We start from the raw sequence: 21,940 nt of genomic DNA on the forward strand, positions 1-21,940 counted from the left end.
CAACATTTCCAAACAGCATGCAACACATGGCAGGATGCAGATGAGTAACACTAAGGTTTAAACATGTGTTCATTTGTGAGCTGCCAATTAAACTTCTGACCCGAACGTTCTCTCATATCGAGGGCAGTGATTTAGGGCATGATCTTGCATACAACTACTTGGTTGGGTAAGGACAAGTCACATGACTAAGTGCTTGCAGGATTGAACCTTTAATCACAGAAATTACTGTGCAAAATCACAAGTCACTGGATATGGGGAGGATAGGGAGTGGGTAGACACAGGTGACACAATCCAACAGGCTTTCAGGACATCAGGTGATGAGTGGCCTGACTGGGCATTCTCTAGTGCACTTGAGTGCAGAGCAGGGGCTTTGTCAATAGCACTTGCTAGTGAATTTCCAAACACTGAGGAGAGGAGGAAGGCTTGACATGAGGCTTCTCATTGGATTTTATCTTCTGTGAAGTGTTATTTAAAAATAAAAACATCAGAAAACAGGAAATTACAGGCTCTGGGGCTCCCATGATGGCAAGGAGAGAGGCACTCTATGCTTTTTGTATCTGTTCTGGCTAGCAAGACTATGGCCCGTGGCCCTGACTCAGCACAACATGTGACTTGCTTCAGCACTTCCCAGGTGAATGGCTGGTGGTCCCCGTAACCTAACCCTAAACCCAGTGCGACCCTTACTTCCAAGCCCTGGGTGACTCTTGTGCTGATGAACGGTTGGTGAGGGATTAGTAGCGTTGCCAAATCACAGCTAACACACAAATAACAGGCAGTGAGCTACCTTAGTACAAACTTGACACTGCTACTGTGAATGAGGGGTGAGGGGCTGCCACTGACTTCTGTTTGACCTCAGGAAAATCACTTCACCTCTCTCTGCTTCTGTCTCCTCTTTAACACTAACAGTGCTTACCTTCTTTTGAAAAGTGCTTTGAGACCTACAGAGGAAGCCTTATGTACGAGTCAAGGATTAATATTTATTGGGTCTAGAATTGTATAGGCTTATTGATTTGTATGGGATTTGTATTCTGGCAGGACTGAAGGAGTGGGGGACACCATGTTTTCTAGAAAAAGGGGTGTTCCAAAGTTATTTATTTCACAGCACTCTTGATCTTAATGTTAACTAAATAATCACTGCGTGATGCACATATTGGAATGATTATCTTACTACGAGGTTATGGATGTTTTATTACTGGCAAAATCAACAAAATACATGAATAACTAAAATGCTCTTGATGATTCATGAAGCACCTGGGATTTTGAGAAACGTTCTAAAGTGTCTGGGGAATTCTCCAGCTTCTCCTGTCACCAGCACGGGAGCCATTTTGCAGTGTTTATTAAGGCATTACCTCTTACCCCTCATCTACAGAACAGAAGCAGGGCTAGATCCGGAAAAGCTTAATTATGTGAATGGTGCTTATTCATATGAATGAAATCAACAGGTCTGTTTCTTTGCATGAGGGTTTGCAAAACCAGACCCATAAATTGTAACTCTGTGCTAACTGGAAACAGGCTGCAGTCATGTGCTTAAAGCCTGTCCGTACGTTGCATAAATTTGTAAAAATAGAACCAAAACTGGGTTTCAAATAGATTGCAATCTATTTATCTATAAAAACAAAATATACACTTGCTGTGTATAAAATTCCTCCTGAATTAAGCACACACAGAACACAAGGATATTATCCTGTCAGTCTGATTCTGCAAACACTTCCATACGTGAGCAAATCTATTCTTGTGTGTAGTTTTATCAAGTTCAGTGGGACTCCACTCATACATAATGTCACTCACAAGTGTGAGAGTCTGGAAAATCAGGCCCCAACCTACATTACGTAGTCTGAAGGGGGTAAAACACCAGCGGTATCATAGCACTGTTCAAATAAAGAAATGATTTTAGTAAACATAGGAACTGACTGTACCTCCTCAGGCAAAGTTTCCATGGAAGTCAGTGGGAGATTTGTGTGAGTAATGACTGCAGAATTTGATCCACAAGTTTAAGACAGAAAGGAAAGTTAATGGGGAGGGGGTTATTGATAAAAATGGAGAATAAGGCCCTGATCCTTTAGCTGTTTATGTGCTAGAACCCCAATGCCTCCGCAGGACAGGACATGCGCACCGGAGTCTGCCAGCATAGGGGCCAAATGACAAACAACCCACTTATAAAGTCAGAAAACCCAAGGTTAAGGTTCCCAGAGCAACCTTAAGTTGGTCCCACTCATAGCACATTCCGTGTGATCAGGTGGCTGTACTCTAGAAAGTGACTCTACGGTAATGGCATTGTGACATTAAATTTGACCAGCCTGTAGTTAACAAGATGTGTTTTCCAAGAGCCAGCCTTGCAAACTCACCCTGGGCTCTGAGTTAAGCTGGGGGGAGAGGGGCTATCTATCTTTCTCATGTGTGGTCACTCAAAAGAAAGGCTCTGAGGCCAAATTAGGCCTTCCGTGACCCATGTGCAAGGCCCCCCTTCAAATCAGCAACATCTGCTGTCCAAGCACTAGTGCCTTCACATCCTGTTGGCTGAGCTGGTAGGTAGAAGCTAAGTAGGGGTGAGTGAAAGTAACTTACAGGATTTACTGGTACTGCTGGAGTCCGGACGGGGTGTGGCCTCAACCAGAAGAGGCGTGGCCTCATCAGGAAGAGGCGGGGCCTCTCAAGATTTAAAGGATCTGGGGCACTGGCTGTGGCTAGGAGCCCCAAGGCCTTTAAATCAACCCAGGGCGCCTAGCTGTAGAGGTGGGTGGGAGCCCCTGGGGCTCAGGGGCAAATTAAAGGGGCTGGGGCTCTGGCCGCCACGGGAGCTCTGGGCCTTTTGAATCCCCGCCCGAGCCTGACAGCCGGGCTCGAGTGTGGATTTGAAGGGCCAGGTGCTCCTGCTGCTGCGGGGTGCCCCGAGCCTTGCCAGGCTGGGGCCGGGATTTAAAGGGCCCGGGGCTCCTGCAGCAGCGGGGCGCTCGGAGCCCTTTAAATCCTGGGCCCAGCCCAGCCGCTGGACGTGCGGGGCGGATTTAAAGGGCTCTGGGCTCCCCGCAGCTGCAGAAGCTCGGAGCCCTTTAAATCCCGGCCCCAGCCTGGGCACCAAGCTGTGGGCGGGATTTAAAGGGCTCTGGGCTCCCCATTTAAATCCCTGCTGCGGAAGCCGGTGTGGTCCAGCACGATGTACTGGCTCTTGCTCGTACCGGACCGGCTTACTTTCACCTCTGAAGCGAAGTCATTTTCCTTTGTAAACAGAGTCTGGGTGTGGAACTCCCCATCTGCACAGTGAATTGCTTCAGTTTAGTTGCAGAGATAGGCTAGTTGCAGGGAGGGATAGCTCAGTGGTTTGAGCATTAGCCTGCTAAACCCAGGGTTGTGAGTTCAATCCTTGAGAAGGCCACTTAGGGATCTGGGGTAAAAATTGGTCCTGCTAGGGAAGGCAGGGGGCTGGACTTGATGACCTTTCAAGGTCCCTTCCTAGTTCTCTAGGAGATAGGTATATCTCTAATTATTACCTGCATTTCTGGACTTGTTCCCCCCTGAGGAATCCTCAGTGCAGTTGTATGGCCTGTGTTATGCAGGTCACCAGGGAAACCAGTGAAGTGTTTCTTAACTGCTGGGTGTGACGGAGGTGTCACAAAATACAGGGGGGGGAGAGAGAGGTTATAAGGCACTGAAATTTTGTATTATACTAAAGCAAGATGTCTCTGCCGCACTCCCCACGTGCTTAGCTAGGGTGAGCAGACAGCCAATGTAACAAAAATTGGGTTGGGGCTGGGGGGTAATAGGAGCCTGTATAAGAAAAAGACCCACAAATCAGGACTATAAAATCGGGACATCTGGTCACCCTATGACCTTCCCCGTCTTAACTCTCTCCGCCTCTCCAGACACACGCACCCACCAACCCTCATCCGGCCGCTGACGGTCACGCTACCGCCTCTGTCTTTGCCGAGGGCATGTCAGGAGAGGGGGGGCTGATGCTGCCCGTTGCAGGGCTGGGGGGGGGCCCGACACACGCGGGACGGATGATCGGGCCTTGCAGTCAGGGGCGGCTCTAGAAAATAGGCTGCCCCAAGCAGCGCGGTGTGCTGCGCCGCCCTTCCTCGGTCCCGCGGCGGGTCCCCTCTTCCCGCGGCTCCGGTTGAGCTCCCGCGGCAGGTCCACCGGAGCCCCGGGACGAGCGGACCTCCCGCGGGCACGGCTGCGGACGGTTCGCGGGTCCGGCGGCTCCGCTTGAGCTGCCGCAGTCATGCCTGCGGGAGGTCCAGCCGAGCCGCGGGACGAGCGCCCCCTCCGCAGTCATGCCTGCGGCAGGTCCGCTCGTCCTCGGCTCCGGTGGACCTCCCGCAGGCATGACTGCGGCAGGTCCACCGGCCCAGCCTGCCGCCCCCTAGATTTGGCCGCCCTAGGCAACAGCTTGGTTTGCTGGTGCCTAGAGCCGCCCCTGCTTGCAGTCGTCGCCCTCTGCCCCCGTCCGCGGGGCGGGCACGTTTGGGGTCCGGCCCCTTCCCCGCCGCTCCGGCTAAGGAGCCCGCCGGGCCCGGGGGCGGGCAGGGGAAGCAGCTGACGCGGGTTCCCACCCCCCCGCCCGAGCAGCAGGGGAGGAGCCCGGCCGCCCCAGGCGGGCGGAGCAGCCCGGCCCGCAGCGAGCGAAGGAGGCAGGCGGCGGCTGCTGCTGCTGCCCCAGGTCCCCCCGGCGCCTCTCCGCCCTGTCCCCGCCGGCAGCGCGCTGCAGGGTGAGTCCGGAGCCGCCCGCCCGCCCGTCGGGGGGTCTCCCTGCAGCTGAGCCGTGCGGGCTCTGCCCCTCTCCGGCAGGGCCTGGCAGGGGCGCCCCCGGCTCCCCCCTCCCTTTAAGCTGCAGCTCTGCGGGGAGAGGGGGGCCGGACCTGCCGCCCGGGGCTCGGGGAGGGGGGGTTGCCTCGTGCTTGCGCTGCAGGGCCGGGGCTGGGGGGGGGAGAAGGGCTGGTGAAAAGGAACAGGCCTCGCCTCCCCCGGCGATGCAGGGGGTGTCCCTGGCTGGACACTCGTTGCAAACTTGTATCCCTCCCCCCCCCCGTCCCTGGGTCCCCCCCCCGCAACACTCCCCTGTTTGCCAGCCCGAGCAGCCTTTCCTTTGCTTCGGGAGCCGGGGGCCTCAGCCTTGGGCTTGCCGAGCGCTTCCGTATTCCTCACCGCCCCCCCCGCCCCCCTTGTGTCAGTGTCCGTCTCCTGAATTTTCTTGCCATGGCCCCTTGAGAAGGGAGCGGAAAGCTGGACACATGAGCTCTGTTCCCAGCTCCGGCCGGGATCCGTGTGTCATTGGTGCCCTGGAGGGGTGGCTCCCAGAAATAGAGGCAAAGGTCCCTGGCCTTCTCTTCCTCGCCGCCTCCTTCCCCCAGGAAACTCCAGATGATACTTTAAATCCATAAAATAGGACTGGCCGGGATTTTAATTTAACTGGCTGTAATCACACAGGCCCCAATTCTCCTCTGCCACGTTGGTGTAAATCCAGAGCAACTCTATTGACTTCTTCAGTGTTTCGGTGATGACTGCATAGTTCTTTCTTCCTGTTCCAAGTGAAACAGATCTCCAAAGTAGCAGGACTTCTAGTTATTAATGTGTGATCCTGCCACCTTTTCAGTGTACAACTCAAATATACAATATTGTAACTTTAAAAATATTGAGAATTTAACTCTGGGTTCTAGATGGTTAATATATTATTAAATATTAAAAACTGCTATATATAGATTTGAAAATCTCTCTACTTTAATTTAAGGCAAATTATATCTTACCCATACAATATATCTACACAAAGACCTAATCTTGCACACTGATCCGAGCAAGCAGAGCTCTGCCTCCATATGGAGTCTCTGTGTTCTTAGCACAGCTCCACACAGATGGACCCTTCTTAGGGTGACCAGATGTCCTGATGTTATAGGGACAGTCCTGATTTGGGGGGGCTTTTTCTTATATAGGTACTTATTACCTCCCACCCCCATCCTGATTTTTCACACTTGCTGTCTGGTCACCCTAACCCTTCTGCTTATATGTGGCCCCACTGAAGTCAGTGAGGCTATGCAGGGGCCTGCCTGCATGGATCAGCTTGCAGAATCATGACCAAAGACTGTGTCTGTTTGCGGTAGCAGAAAGAGCTCTGCTGCTATCCCTGATGGTGACATGCAAGCAAACAAAACCCCTATGGTGAGTTCAAGGTTCCATGCAGGGGATGGGGAAAGAGACGATTAACGCTTAATAAAATCGGGGGAAGGAAAGAGTGTGCCAAGTACTGCTTTAAATACAACTTTTAATTCTTTATTGTTCATTATAAGCGATTCAGCCTTGTCTCTTATCACTCTGTGCTTGTAATAAGGTAGCGTGAGAGGTTCCAAATGAGATCAAGGCTTTATTGTGTTAGGTGCTGTGTGTCCACATAGTACGAATATGTCTGATGAAAAGCTTACAGTCTAAATAGCCAAGACAAAGGGTGAGAGGGAAACTGAGGCATAGAGAAGCAACCCAGCTAGTCAGTGGCACAGGCTCTAGTCTTGGTTCTATCTCCTGAGTACCAGCCCAGTGCCTTATCCAGTGACTGGATCATGCTGCTTTTACACTAGAAACATTAGTGCCCATGTTTAGTTAGAGTAACTACTTCTAGCAGGTTTCATCAAATGGTGGTAAAGCTGTATAATCCTTGGCACTGGTGCAGCTGCTACAAACGTTATTCCTCTCGGGGAGGTGGAGTACCAGGAGCGCTCCAGCCGCGGAGTCAGAGCGCTCTGTGTGCCTTGCCAGTGTGGACGGGAAGTGAGGTAGAGCGCTTTTGGTGGCTTCATTGCGCTATAACGCGCAAGTGTAGCCAAGGCCTAAGAATATTTACCCCAGAAATGCAGGGATGTTTAATGTTACTTGCTCGAGACTTCTTTCCCTGTAACAAAAAAGGTAGTTACAGAATGTCTTTATTTTTAACAAGAACACTTGCTGCATAAGCAAAGCTACAGTGTTTCTTTAACTTTTATGCCTTGATCGGCATTTAGTTTTTTGATTTCATTAGCTCCTGTAAAACCAGATTCTGTTCTAAGGGCTTTCTTTGAAAAGACCACAGATGGTATGTGTGTCTTGCATCTCTGAATTATCAATCAAAACAAAAGCCAAGCCACAGAAGCCTCTTGGGACATCACTTGTATAGTATCAGTTTGTGTGTGCAGTGCAAGGAAGGATGGTGAGTGAATTAGCGTGGGGAAGTGTGCGCCTCGGAGGGGAGTGACTTGATGGAGTGGAAAGCAGATGTTCAGATTCCCAGAGATTGGTCCACCACGGGACTTTCAGTGTCACTTTGCTAGCTCTGATCATGTTGGATAACAAGTTGAGTGAACTTCATAATAACACGTAACACTTGACAATCGCTGTCAAGTGGGAGGCACACACCTGTCCTCATCAAAGACTGGATTCACCTGCCTTGAGCTTCCTTTCTAGCCGAAAATTAATACCATTGTCTGACAGCTCATCTAAGCTCCTGTGGCTGGAATTTTTTGAGACTACCTTGAGTTGATTGCGCACGCTTTCAACTGCAGAATTTGCACAAGAAACCCACAGATGTGAACTGCAATGGGATGTGGGATAAAATAACCCCTTGCATATTTTAAGTGATAAGATGAGATGATGAGGTGTACAAACTAAAACAATAAGAAATAGCCACCTAGTTGCTTGCACAGTGCACTGAAAATGTAGTCCAGAGTGGCTCTGTATTATATTTATATTATTACATTGATGTTAAAGAGGCCATGCCAGGTTTTAGGTCAGACATGTTATCAATTTAAAAAGACAGATTCTCTCTGGAGCAAATGGTCTATATACATTTGGATCGGGCGCCTGGGGCCCCATTCTTCTTGTTGCAGTGCACTGTTCATTTAAAGTGCCAATATTGAAAGTGGATCCCTTAAATTTTCACACATGCAGTGCTATCAAGTCCCTTTACACTTTACTGCATTTTATTATAAAGCAGGTGGTCTCAGCTGCGCCATTGCTTTATGCCAGCAAAATGTTTGTTCAGTTGCCAAATTGTCAGTGGCCTCTTCTTTGTCTCCTTCTCCATTATGTACATCCTTAAAACTGCTCTGTTTTTCCAGGCTTCTGTAATGCATTGCACTGAAACCGCTGTACTAAATGGACTCATTTACAGCAATACCACAATGCTGTCTGTTTCTGATATATGTGACCTAAATAGAGCAAATGGTAACTAGAAAGAGCTTTTCTTTCTCTGAACAGAATCAGTGTCTTTACTACAATAGTGCCTTTGCTTATACACTCCTCTAGGTATACGAGAATGCAAATGTAGAAAATACATTGTAAAACAAGGCTTGTCCTGGCGCTAAGTGATATCACAGGCATTGAACTTTACCCAGATATCTTTAGCTTTGATTCCATGTAGCGTATATTGCCGGGGCTGTAACTGTCCTGTTTTGCCTTGGATGATTAAATTAGTTACACATAAATCTAAAATATTTGTCCACTGTGCATTGTCCTTTTTCAGAATAATAAAGCTGTTTTCATGTCAGTGATTCTATACTACATATGGACTCTTGAGTAAGTAAAATATTTATATGTTGATATATTTCATGATTGGCTAGAAGCTGCTTCTGTCTTCCTTTGGCTAATCCATAGTTTGGACAAATCCATGGACGGCACATTAAGACAAGAGGTATTCTCAAGGGAACAAAGGGAGGAGTTAGATGCTCAAAACATGCTAAAATTCCAGCTGGACAGGAAATCCCTCGCTCCAATATCTTTTGATTTCCAGGGTTAACAGGGCTAGAGATGGTGCCTGTGCCAGACCACCTGCGCTTGTATCGCTTTGAACTTTGGTGAAGATTGGAACCAGCTTTGCATATGTCCACTCAGGCCTGTATCTAATCAGAATGAGAGAGCATGGAAAAGAGATCACTTTTAGGGGTTTTCTGTAGATTTTAGTCTCACCTATTCCCCCATCCCCTCTGCCTTCCCTTTGGAAGGGGAGCTGTATGCATTAGACAAATTAAGGGTCAGGTCGTGCCCTTGAGTTGTACACACTGGTTATTTATATCAATGGGATTTGTGCCCAATATTGTCCTGAGAGAGCTTTAATTTAGTAGTCTGGCATTCTGCTCCAGTGCCTTTTGGCAGCCCGCGACACAGATGAGTAAAGCTTTTGCGTGTGTGAGTATGTGTGCTGTAATGTTTTTTGACAATTTTAATAGTTAAAATGAGGGGTAATAGGCAGCTTGGGGAGTTGGTAACGTGATTCAAAACCTTCTGCCTTGAAGGGATAGTTTGAATCCATCATGGAGCATAAGTGATGGAGAGGTTTTTTTACTCTCTGAAGCCTGTTCTGGTGGCTCATGTGAGACAAGCTGCCAGTTATTTAGATGTGTGGAGAGATGCTCAAAAAATGGCCCCCATCCAAATGTTTGAGGTAACCTTGAAGTCATTTAAAACACAACAAAATATAAGACACCTCAGCAGAGAGAATCAGAGAAATATAGGGCTGGAAGGGACGTCGGGAAATCAAGTCCAGCCCTCTGTACTGAGGCAGGACCAAGTAAACCTAGACCCTCCCTGCAGGTGTTTGTCCAACTTGTTTTTGAAAGCTTCCAGTGGTGAGGACTCCACGAACTCCCTTGGAAGCCTATTACAGAGCTTGACTACCCTTAGTTACAAAGTTTTTCCTACTAGCTAACCTAAATCTCCCTTGCTGCAGATTAAGCCCATTACTACTTGTCCTATCTTCAGTGGACATGGAGAAGAGTTAATCACTGTCCACTCTATAACAGCCCTTAACATATTACAAAACTGTTATCAGGTGTGTCCCCCCTCCCAACCCCCACCAGTTTTCCTTTCTCAAGACTAAATATGCCCAACTATTTTTAACCTTCCCTCGGAGGTCAGGTTTCTCTGAATCTTTTATCATTTTTGTTACTCTTCTCTGGACTCTTTCCTAAATTGTGGTGCCCAGAACCAGACACAGTACTCCAGCCGGAACCTCACCAGTGCTGAATAGAGTGGGACTCTACTGGATCTTACATACACCACTCCTGTGAATACACCCCAGAATCATATTAGCCTTTCTCGCAGCTGCATCACATTGATGACTTGTATTCAGTTTGTGGGCCACTATAACCCCCAGATCCCGCTCAGCAGTACTGCCACCTAGACAGTTATTCCTCATTTTGTAGTTGTGCCGTTGATTTTTCCTTCCTAAGTGAAGTACTTTTCCCTGGTCTTTATTGAATTTCATCTTGTTGCATTCAGACCAATTCTCCAATTTGTCAAAAGTATAACTGGGTTCGAAAAGAATTAGGTAAGTTCATGGAGGATAGGTCCATCAGTGGCTACTAGCCAAGATGGTCAGAGTGTGTGAGAGCATAGCTTTATTGAACATAATGAGTCTCTTGATACGGTAAGATCTGGGAATGCTGCTGATTTTTTTTCCCCCCCCTTTAATAATAATAATAATAATAATAAAGTGAATAGTTGTGATGACTCGTTAGTCACTTAGGGATGTTGTCTCAAAGCACGCAAGTAACCCATTAGTAGTAACTTCATGTGAGATGTGAATATAACCCCTTTGTTGCTGGAGAAACTCGCACTCTTCCCACCTGTTGGTTGCCTGATTTTATGGGAGATTAATAATATTGTTTAGATAACACGGGTTATAGGCTCACCAGTGAATCTGATCAAAAGATAATAAGATCCCAGAATCAGGCTACACAGAATTTGCAGGGACCCTTGGGATGTCTGACAAGGAAACTCACACTGAGAACAAAAGGCAGCTTTAAGCCTTTTCTTGAGATAAATGGAACAGTAATGGAATATTAATCAAATAATCAACCAATTACAAAAGCAGCGATATTGTTCTGGCAGGACATGTTGTATTATATACTAGAAAGGTTTCTCGATTAATGTACTCGCACCCTTCCATGAGAACCTGGTGATAAGCCTTGCTTCTGGCATGCCAAGAGAGTTCAGTGGTCCAGGTTCCTCAGGTCTTGAGTGAGAGGTGCACAGCTTAGAAGCAGCTAGAGCTAAACGCTATAGAAGCCTACTTAGAGTTTACTTAGAACCTAACAATTAAGAACTAACAATGACAAACTAACAAAAAACTAGCAGAACCCCCTCAGCAGGGTGGGTTACCCCTATTATGGGGCCTGAGCTTAGAGCCTAAGTACCCGCCTTCCATGGCCAAACTTAACTTCCTCACCCACAAAAATGTTAGGGTCCACTCAGGCTGGCATGTTTGTTCATATTAATGACCTGTTTGTAACTATTAGAGACCATTAGCTCATCCTCACCTCTGTTGTTTCTGTCCTAACCGGTTATTTGCATGTTCTTCATGGTGTACTTGTTAAGTCTGAAAAAGGCCATGAACTTGGGTGGTTTTACCTACCAACTTGCTTTAACTTGCTCACTTATCTATGTGAAAGGTCACACATATATATACTGTATGTGTTCGCTCATCACCACCTATCTAGGGTAAAGGTCTCAAATAGATGTATGATAACTTGCCTTAGCTTTAACATACAGGGTGTTGCCTGTAGGTTCCTTGCAATACAGCTAAAATACTCTAATACAAATTGATAAACCTATTGTGATAACAAACCTATAATGTAACAAATGATTAAACTCATAAGAAAAGAGAGAGATCTAGCCTGCTTGCATGCATAGATAAGCTACATGGTGTAGGAGGAATAGAGTCCAGACAGAACTGCGTTCCTAAGGACCTGAAGAAGAACTCTGTGTAAGCTCAAAAGCTTGTCTCTCTCGCAAACAGAAGTTGGTCCACCTTTTCTCTTTAATATCCTGAGACCAACATGGCTACAGCTACACTCTAAACATTCATAAGGAGTCTATCTTTACTCTAAAGTCCAAATGTTATGTGTATGGAAAACAGTGTACTTGTATCTATAAAGGTAGGGATTAATAAGTATTCGTATTCCTGTTTGACTGGGTTTTTAAATAGCTTTGCCTTGTGCAATGCTGTTCATGAGAATGGATCACAAATAATCCATGTAGCTTTGCTATCCTGTCTCTGACAGTGGCCAGTGCCAGGTGCTTCAGAGGGAATGAACAAAACAGGGCAATTATCAAGTGATCCATCCTCTATCATCCAGACCCTACTTCTGGCAGTTAGAGGTTTAGGGTATGTCTGGGGTGCAATAGGAGACCTGCACCATGGCCACAGCTGGCCCGGGTCAGTTGACACAGTCTTCGGGGCTAATAACTGCAGTGTAGACATTCACACTTGGCTCTGAGAATCAGCGCTGTGGGTTTTTTATTGCAGTGTAGATGTATTCTTAGGACACCCAGAGCATGGGGTTGCATCCCTGACCATCTTGGCTAGTAGCCACTGATGGACCTATCTTCCATGAACTTATCTAATTCTTTTTGTACCCAGTTATACTTTTGACCTTCACAACATCCCCTCGGCAATGAGTTCCACAGGTTGACTGTGTGTTGTGTGAAGTAGTACTTCCTTTTGTTTGTTTTAAACCTACTCCCTGTTCATTTTATCATGTGACCTCCAGTTCTTATGTTATGTTGAGGGGTGAATAGCACTTCCCTAATCACTTTCTCCGCACCATTCCTGATTTTATAGACCTCTGTCATATCCACGTCCCCCTTTAATTGTCTCTTTTCTAAGATGAACAATCCCAGTCTTTTTAATCTCTCCTCATATGGAAAGCTGTTCCATACCTCAATCATTTTTGTTGCCGTTCTCTGCACCTTTTCCAATTCTAATACGTTCTCTGCACCTTTTTTGAGATGGGGCAACCAAATTGCACACAGTTTTCAAAATGTGGATTTCTGTAGTGGCATTAAGATTTTCTGTCTTATTATCTATCCCTTGGCTAATGATTCCTAACATTCTGTTAGCTTTTTTGACTGCTGCTGCACTTTTGAGTGGATGTTTTCAGAGAGCTATCCACAATGACTCCGATCTCTTTCTTGAGTGGTAACAGCTAATTTAGACCCCATCACTTTATATGTATAGTTAGGATTATGTTTCCCAGTGTGCATTACTGTGCACTTACCAACATGGAATTTCATCTGCCATTTTGTTCATGGTTGCTCTGTACAAAACGTGCAGGATCTTCATGTAGTGTGAGTAGCCTTTAAGCAAGGTTTCAGTTAATGAACAAGGGTTTCTTAGCAGAGGGTGGGATTCTGAAGAATTCATGCAAGGGAGGGACGAGCAGAACACTGATCTGGTGAAATGCAGCTAAACAGGGAGAGAGCTTCATGGGATGGGGAAACTCTAGGAATCTGACCACCAATGGATTTTTTTTTTCTTTTTTAACCACACGTTTAGTAGTACGTTCTTTGTGGTCTCCTGTGCTGTTCCCCCTCGCCCCTCCCACCTTTCCTTGCATTCATCTTTCATTCAGTTTGGGCCCTACTTTTCTCAATCCCACTATGCTGATGGGGTGGTGTTTCTAACTTGCTCTCCCACTCATTTCATCTGCTGGCTAGTAGGTGAAATTTACAGAAATTTTGATCTGATTCCTTATGCATGTGAACTTCAGAGATCTGGAGTCTGGCAAACATTTGGTTGTCCAGACACTGAAATGGAGTGTGGTGTGTTTTTTGTTTGTTTGTTTTGTTGTTGTTTTTTTTGCGGGGCGGGGACACACTGCTGGATGAGATGGAGCAAGAATAACTTAGGTCCTTTTCAGTGTTCTTTTTTCCCCCTCTATTTTTGATCAGATGGCCTGGATCCAGTTTTGGTATAACCCCTATAAAATGTGAACCTCCTGCACTTTCTTAATCATCAGATCTTCTCTCTATTTGCATTTTGAGTGCTATCTGTTGACATTATAGGTAAAAATAAATGTTTACTGCTGTTATCTCTGCAGAGTGAGCGAGCTGGATTCTACTCCTTCCTGTGCATTCCCCACAGAATCGTTAACCAGGTTTTGGTCACTTACACCTGTGTGAAATGGTTTTATCCACAGGGACTATAACCTGGGACCTTCAGCGCCAAAGTATGGACTTCTATAGTTTATCTGAACAAGACTGGTCCAGGGGTAACTCAATGCAGAATTTAACCCACAGAATCTTGGTGGCGGTGATGATGCATAAACCAGAAAGACGTCAGCTTGACTCTGTTTACAGGATTGGCAGCTAGAAAACATCTTTGTGTGTAAACTGAGCAACTTGATCTGGAGTTTCTGGCAGCTGATCAGCATAGAATCCCATGTGTTTTATTTTATTTTTTTAAAACCCACTATCTGGGGTATAATCTCATTTTAATTTTGCAGACCACTTTGAGATTGTTGAATGAAAGCACAAATGATTTATGTAGTGTGTGATCAGCTATGAGTCTTTCTGTTCATTGAAAATGTCAGGAGCACTGCTGACCATGGACATGACCCAGCAACAAAATGCTTGTGACCTTCCATACTGTACAAATCCTGGAAGGCCATCGATACTAGCTCTGTGGCTTGCCGACAGTTGTATGTTCCCATTTCAAGGCAGGCAAAATAATAATAAACACTCTACTGTGATAGAAAGTTAATCTGTATCCAAACCATGTGATTACTTACAAATCCGTGCAGAATCATGGCTTTTGGCAAGTCTTATTCCCCTTGCAGCTTCTAGATGGGTGGCTGGCTTGAACTTGTGCCAGTATCACTTGGTTTATAGCCCACTATTCATTGGTAATGACCGGCATGATTGACACCAACGTATGACTGGCTGTTATAGCTGAAACTGTAAAGCTAGATGAGAATGTGGCAAATGCATACAGTGAAAACAGGTTTTATGGCCACTGCAAAACAATGGTCAGTTGCTTTATCTATCAGGAAACATTCCAGTGTTTTGTATCTTTTGCGGTACTAAATAATCCTGTGAAAACTAAGCATGCATGAAATAAAGGGCTGAGTTTCGAAGATGGTATAAAATTCATCCAGGAGAACGACTGGCTAGAATAGCAAGAAGGAAGCAGATGAGTTCTCTTGTGGTCATGCAGTATCCAGGAGGCTCTAAGAAATGGAGAGAGGAAGAGGGAGAGAAAAAGAACAAAACCTCAGGGAATTCTGCGGTCAGTAAATTGCTGTGTGAGCGGTTCATAGCTGCAAGACTGGGAAGAAGAGTCACTTTGTAAAGTAACATGTAGAAGAGCCAAATGGGGGAGGGGGGTGAGAGAGAGAGAGAGAAATGAGCCCATCCGCTTGAAGAATCCAAGTTCAAAACATCAATTGGTGTCTTAAGGGGATTTAGAGATTTCTGTGCAGACAAGAATTGAAGTGGTCCCAGCTCTGATGTTATGAAAATGTAGGGATAACAACTCCAATTTATGCAGCAATTGCAGATAATATGGACTTGATATTTTTATATTTGTGTGTGTGCAAAGTGAAGTACTTGGTTCATTCTCCTAAATAAGACAGTCTCGTGTGTGCGTTCCCAGTGGTGAAAGTGTGGCATGGAGTGAATTGTGGTTTTTTGTTTTTCTCCTTTCTGCTTAAAGCAGTAAATGCACAATGCATTGTTACCTTAGGTAAACAGTGTATTGCCTCCTCTTGGCGCCTTTTCCTGCTCGTGAGCCTGTCTCGTGCCTTGCATCTTATTGGCAGTTCTGTATAAACATAAATCATAGACTTCTACAAGCCTTTCCCGCTTCACTAACCAAACTAAAATCCCTCTGCACCTCTCCTCTCCACCCACACGCTTAGTTTTAATTATAAGCATTAAAACTGAGTGAGGTGTGACTGGTGTCTGAATACACTGCGGGACAGATTGTGAACCTGTTACTGAGTCAGGTAGGCCCAGTGAAATCAACTGGACTATTTGGAGAGTAAGCTCACTGCTGTGACTGGGATGTGCACAATGTGGTCCTGTATTATTATTTATTATTATACATAATTAATAGAGTAATTAATACTACCTAGCTCTTGCGCTTTACAGAGGAAGTGGGTATCATTATCCTTATTTTATAGATGGGGAAACTGAGGTATGTGACAGTAAAATAACTTGCTTAAAGTCACCCAGCAGGCCAGTGGCAGAGCTGGGAATAGAATCCAGATTTCCTGAGTCCCAGTCAAGTGCTCTATTAGGCCACTATACGATCGACAAAACCCCCCACTTCTGGTGGGTGTTAAACTGAAAAACTCTTTACACTGAGGCCAGATTTTTGATTCTCCACCCTCCAGAGGTGGAAAGTACCCACCGCTCCCACTCAAGCCAAGAAGAGGTCTGGGTCCTTAGCACCTCTGAAAATCTTTTCAGGGGATTAGTCATTTTAATACAGAGGTGGGCAAACTACTGCCTGTGGGACTCTCCTGCCTGGCCCCTGAGCTCCTGCCCTGGGAGGCTCGCCCCCGGCCCCTCCCTTGCTGTTCCCCCACCGCCGCAGCCTCAGCTCGCCCCACCGCCAGTGCAGTGCTCTTGGCGGCGGGGCTGCAAGCTCCTGGGGCAGCACAGCTGCAGAGCCTGGCCTGACCCGGTGCTCTGTGCTGCACGGTGGCGTGGCTGGCTCCAGCCGGGCGGCACGGCTGCCTGTCCTGGTGCTCTGGGCGGTGCAGCTGTAGCGCTGCCAGCCACTGGTGCTCCAGGCAGGACGGTAAGGGGCAGGGAGCGGGGGGGTTGGATAGAGGGCAGGGGAGTTTGGGTGGTGGTCAGGGGGCGGGGGTGTTGATAGGGGTCAGAGGGCAGGGAACAGGGATGTTGAATGGGGGCAGAGGTTCCTGGGGGCAGTCAGGAAGGAGTGGGGTTGTATCGGCCGGCAGGGGGCAGTCAGGGGTAGGGGATTCCAGGGGCAGTCAGGGGACAGGGAGGAAGGGGTGGTTGGATGGGGTAGTTGTCCTGGGGGGGTGCCAGTCAGGAATGAGAGGAGGGGTTGGATGGGGCAGCGAGGGGCAGTCGGGTGGGAGTTCTGGGGGCTGTCAGGGAACAGCGAACAGGGTGGGTTGGATGGGGGCAGGAGTCCCGGGGGGGCCATCAGGGAGCGAGGAGCAGGAGTGGTCGGATAAGGGGCGGGGCCGGGCCATGCCTGGCTATTTGGGGAGGCACAGCCTCCCTGGCCGGCCCTCCATACAGTTTCAGAAACCTGATGCTGCCCTCGGCCCAAAAAGTTTGCCGGCCCCTGGTTTAATAGGTTCCATCTGGCTCAGTGTAGATGGTTTTGTCTGTGGGCAGGTAGGGGCACCTGTCAGTTCAGACTTCGCCGTTTCCATTGAAGAAGCGGCTCTGCAATCGCTGTGTGATTAGCAAAGTGGAAAGGCACAAAGTCTGTCCGGAGATAGTCACCGTGTAAACATTGCAACACCCACAGTGCTGTAAATGTAGGTGTTTGAGCCCTGTGGAAATCAGCCAAGCTTGTTTATAATCTTCACAACACCCCTACAATAATGACTGCAGAGGAGTCACGAGAGAATTGTGTGTTTAATGTATATTGTGAAGTATATGCTCCAGCTGATACAGAATTTACCTCTAAGGCAGCTGATATGATTTTTCTTTTGTGCTTTCAGTGACACACCAGGGCTTTAATCATGAGCAACCCTTTTGCATGGCTTGCAGAGCCACTAGACTCCAGCCAGCCTGCGAAGAAGTTCTTCAATCTGAACAAATTGGGAGATGCGAGATATGGTATGTTGGCAGCATTCAGGCAGAACTGCCTGATACGTGCGTACTCAGGCTGCGGTGGGCATTGGAAATAACTGGGGGAGGGCACTGCAGCTCTAGATGATACTTGGTTTGTGGGCACAGAAACATGGGTACAAATTCAAAAGCCATTTCTTCAAGATCCATTTCTTATCATGTGTTTTTGGGTACTAGCATCTAGGCCAGGCCTGCACAACATGCAGCCCATGTGGGCTCACTGTGCGGCCCGCAGGGGGTGAGTGTGTGGGCTCATTGTGCGGCCCGCGGGGGGTGCGTCTGTGGGCTCACTGTGCGGCCCATGGGTGGGGTGAGTAGGCAAGCGGCAGGTGAGGGAGGGGGGCTGAAGAGGTGGGTGGACAGTGGCGGGGGGTGAGGAGGTGAGCCTGGGGGCGTGGGGGGCTGAGGAGGCAAGCGGGCGGGGGGGAGGGGGGTGTGAGGAGGCGGGCAGGCAGTGGTGGGGGCTGAGTAGGCGAGCCGGGGGTGGTGGGGGGCTGAGGAGGCGAGTGGGCGGGCAGTGGCGGGGGCTGAGTAGGTGAGCCGGGGGTGGTGGGGGGCTGAGGAGGCGAGCGAGGAGTCAGTGGCTGACCTGTTCTGCTGATCTGGTCTGGCTCCCGTCCCCTCTCCAAGGCTTGCAGCTGTCTGGAGGTGCTGCCTTCCTCAGTCACACCTCATTCAGTCAACAGGGCAATTGGTTACAAAGTTAGGGGAAGATCTTATTCTACTTCTAGCAAAAACACATTTTTCTTTTACCTTAATTATACTACCGTAGGGGCCTGCTATAACATATTACCAAGGTTCAATACCGCTGTTTCGGTGGGGCAGCGCTGGGGAAGGAGGATTTGTTTTCGCGAGGTGGGCGGTGCTGGGGGGAAGTATTTCAGGGGGGCTGGGTGGCACTGGAGGGGTGTTGTGTTTTGGGGGGGGCGTGATGGCGCTGGGGGGGGCGGGGTTGGTAGAGCCGGGCAGGGGTTGGCCCTCAGCTGTTTTCTTTGGAGTAATATGGCCCTCACCGCTTTACGAGTTGTGCAGGCCTGATCTAGGCTTATTTAATTTCCTGTTATGACGAGGTTCTTTTTTCTAAACTTGGACTGCACATTGGTCATTTTATGTGGTAGTTGAGTGCTTCCTACGGGTGAGGTGTATCCCACAGGCTGGGCAGGAAGGTCTAGCCGGATCAGTGGAAGGACAAGTTTCGCCCATGCTGCCTTGATGATGTGATGGACTTGATAGGAGTGTGTGATTGCAAGATGTATGCCACCAATAAAGATGTGTGAAATCCTGGCCCCATTATAGTCAATGTTAAGACTCCCATTGACTTCAGTGGAGCCAGAACTTCGCTACCCAATAGGTGAAAGGACACAGCCATGCCCAGATATCTGGAAACTTCATCTAAAAGGGGAAAACCAATCTGCTGTCTGTCTCTTCCCCCCAGGACGTTTGCCGTTTTCTATCAGGGTCCTCCTGGAGGCAGCCGTCCGCAACTGTGATGAGTTCCTAGTGAAGAAGGAAGATGTTGAGAATATCCTCAACTGGAGTGTGATGCAGAGCAAGAATGTTGAAGTGCCATTTAATCCTGCACGAGTTATTCTGCAGGATTTAACGTGAGTCGAATGTTTCCTAAGACTAGGAAAATGGGTTTGTAAAAACCACAACCATTCGCAGTGGGCAAAGCAGAGGGGAAGAGAGGGTGGATGCGGTGCCACGTTATTCTAAACATACTGGATGTCTAGTTGGCAGAGCACCTTTAAGCAAACAGTGGTCATTTTAAAAGTACTTCATCAAAAGTCCACTGTCCTTTGGACCTCGGACCCAGGTGATAAGAAGGAATGCAGCACAGCCTTGGTTACTGGACTACAGATTCGTTCCATTTCTGACCCTTGCAATGAATGCATTGCCTGGCATTCTCCAAAATGCACCACGGGCACTGAGGACTCAATCATGCTCACCTTTTGAAGTCAGTGGCAAAACTTTCATTGCCTCTGCTGGGAATAACATTGTCGTCCTAACTAGCTCACATCCTGGGAGGTGTGAGGTATGGTGACCACTTTACAGATGGAGACAGTGAAGCACAGAGAGGTTGACCTATACTTTCTAAAGAGCTCAGTTCCCATTTAGACCCCTAAATAAATGTCCAGGGTCGCTGCTGATCTCTTCTAAAATCTGTCCATAAGTGTCACAGTGGGAGCTGCTGAGTGCTGAGCTTTCTTGAAAAGATTAGCCCTTATATCGGTGCCTAAATGGGAGTGAACTGTACTGAAAATCTGGCTTTTGGCACAAGGCCCTGTAGTGAGTAAATTGCTAGTTTGGGAGTCAAATTTTGAGGGTTCCTGATTTTCAGCCCTGTGCGTTCTGTAATTCAGTGGCCTACATCACTGGGTATGCCTCTGGGTATATAAATGCATGTATTCTGGTGTCACTCCCTCAGTCCCCCATAATATTGCAAATAACTGTCCTGTTTCTCCTCTTCTGTATCAACCAGTTAGCTCATAATATCAGTTGCTTTCTTTGCTGTACATATAGCCTGGGGAAATTGGCATGCACCCACTGTACATAACACTCACTACATTCAGATGTATATTTTCTTATATTATGGCAGTTCCTGTGATCTAAACGTGAGCTGTGTTGGTTGGAGTATTGTCTGTCTGTAAACATTTAGGATCGCAAAGAAGAAAAGCAAAGTCCCTTACCCCATTCACAGTGTTGAACCTGTTGTGTGTAAGAAAAATAGTGCAGATTATTAAATATAAGTCTTCTATAATATTATAGGCTGATTATTTTTAGTCCCTTGCAGCGAAGAACATCTTTGCTTGTTGTACTTTGAACTCTAAAACAGCCTCTCCTGGGCAGGTATTTCAGGAAGAACACTCGGAGACTAATCCTAAATGGTCCTAAATGCCCATGACCACATCACTGGACACTGTGTTCATTCGGCACCCTGCAGAATTAGATGTTTTGTTATGTGAGGATGTTTCCCAAAAATAACAGTCTACAAGTGAAGTGCTGAGTGCTACATAAAATACCCCTGATGGGCAGTGGTAGTTAGAGTAACCTTGGAAATGCCAAATTGTACCATCTGTGATGGACCATAAGCTTTCCATCTGCTCTGCAAAAGCAAACATGGAAAGTTATGATCTCAGTGTCATGTTCTAACCATGACTGCCAGAATTCTTGGTTTCTAATCCTGACTAGCTGTGTTGCCTTGGATTAAACCACTTAACCCATTGTGCCTCAGTCTGTCCACCTGGGAGATAAAGAAAGGTTTACCTATTTCAGTTCAGCATGGGAAGGTTTAACTGATAAGTGGTTCCAGATGCTCTGATGATACACTACTGTGTAAACCCAGAGGAAGGTCTTTTGTTTGTTGCCATGTCAGTTCTTGGAGCAACCATGTTTATAGGACTGTTACAAAGTCTTGTTACCAGAGGTGAAAATGTGACTTCTGGCCAACAGCCTAACAGAAATACTTACGGAGTGTAAAGCATGTGGGTGGTCAGTTTGGGGGCATTTTTTTAAGTTCAAGAACTTGTTGGCACAGTTGGGTGGGGGCTTTGTTGTTCTTCCCTCAGTCAGTGCAGTTCTTCTCCAGAAAGCCAGCCTGTTCGCTCCCACAGGGGTTCCACAGTCACACTCACTCTCATGGATTCTGGGTCACCTTTGTTTGACTTGCAAGTCAAAAGCTGATGATGTTCCTACCAACTCATACTAATATAATCCTTTAGTTCCTAGAAGGCCTAACCATGATCAGATCTCCATTGGGCTAGGCACTGTACATACAGCTAGTAGAAGGAGAAAAGCGGTAGTATTATCCCCATATTACAGATAGGAAGCAGATTCTCAGAGCAAGGAAGAGTCACTTGCCCAAGATCACAGAGATTGTATCCAGGTCTCATGTCTCCCAGTCCAGTGCCTAAGGTGCACAACCACCTCCCTTTGTCACCTTACAAGTTTCCACCCAGGTGTTCTGCACTGATGAATCCAAATGTGCCTTTGTTCTTTCTGCCACCCCGGTTCCGTGTCCCGCTGCAATGGTGTGGTGTGTCCAGTGTTGGCTTTAGAGTCAGAATCTGCTGGCAGTGTGGCATCGGTTGGCTATGCCTGAGGATCTGGGCTCTGTCCCCTCAATTTGCTTAATTCTCTCATTTTAGGGGCGTACCTGCAGTGGTTGACTTTGCTGCAATGCGTGATGCTGTGAAGAAACTGGGCGGAGACCCTGAAAAAATTAATCCCATCTGTCCTGCTGATCTAGTAATTGATCATTCCATCCAGGTGGATTTTAACAGGAGGTAAGGAAATAAAGCAGATTTTATTTTCCATGCTTGCTAGGAAGCCAGGGCCAGCTGGTATTAATTAGCAGAGG

The 21,940-nt window shown here is 47.3% G+C and overlaps 1 protein-coding gene across 2 annotated transcripts in view; it reads left to right on the top strand.

Annotated features, from left to right (window-relative positions):
- Positions 1 to 4,558: 4,558 nt before the first annotated feature.
- The window catches only part of ACO1 (aconitase 1), a 42,092-nt gene continuing 24,710 nt past the window's right edge, over positions 4,559 to 21,940 (top strand). The window contains exons 1-4 of one of the 2 annotated variants that reach the window (XM_045020778.1): positions 4,559 to 4,709; positions 17,451 to 17,568; positions 19,016 to 19,184; positions 21,729 to 21,866. In XM_045020778.1, the coding sequence (XP_044876713.1) occupies positions 17,472 to 17,568; positions 19,016 to 19,184; positions 21,729 to 21,866 (404 nt within the window). In that variant the 5' untranslated portion in view covers positions 4,559 to 4,709; positions 17,451 to 17,471. Of the gene's footprint in view, positions 4,710 to 17,330; positions 17,569 to 19,015; positions 19,185 to 21,728; positions 21,867 to 21,940 lie in introns of those variants that run through there. The other variant, XM_045020779.1, reaches the window with a different exon arrangement.

This window comes from Mauremys mutica, chromosome 6 (genome assembly GCF_020497125.1).
Source record: "Mauremys mutica isolate MM-2020 ecotype Southern chromosome 6, ASM2049712v1, whole genome shotgun sequence".
Taxonomy (NCBI): domain Eukaryota; kingdom Metazoa; phylum Chordata; order Testudines; family Geoemydidae; genus Mauremys; species Mauremys mutica.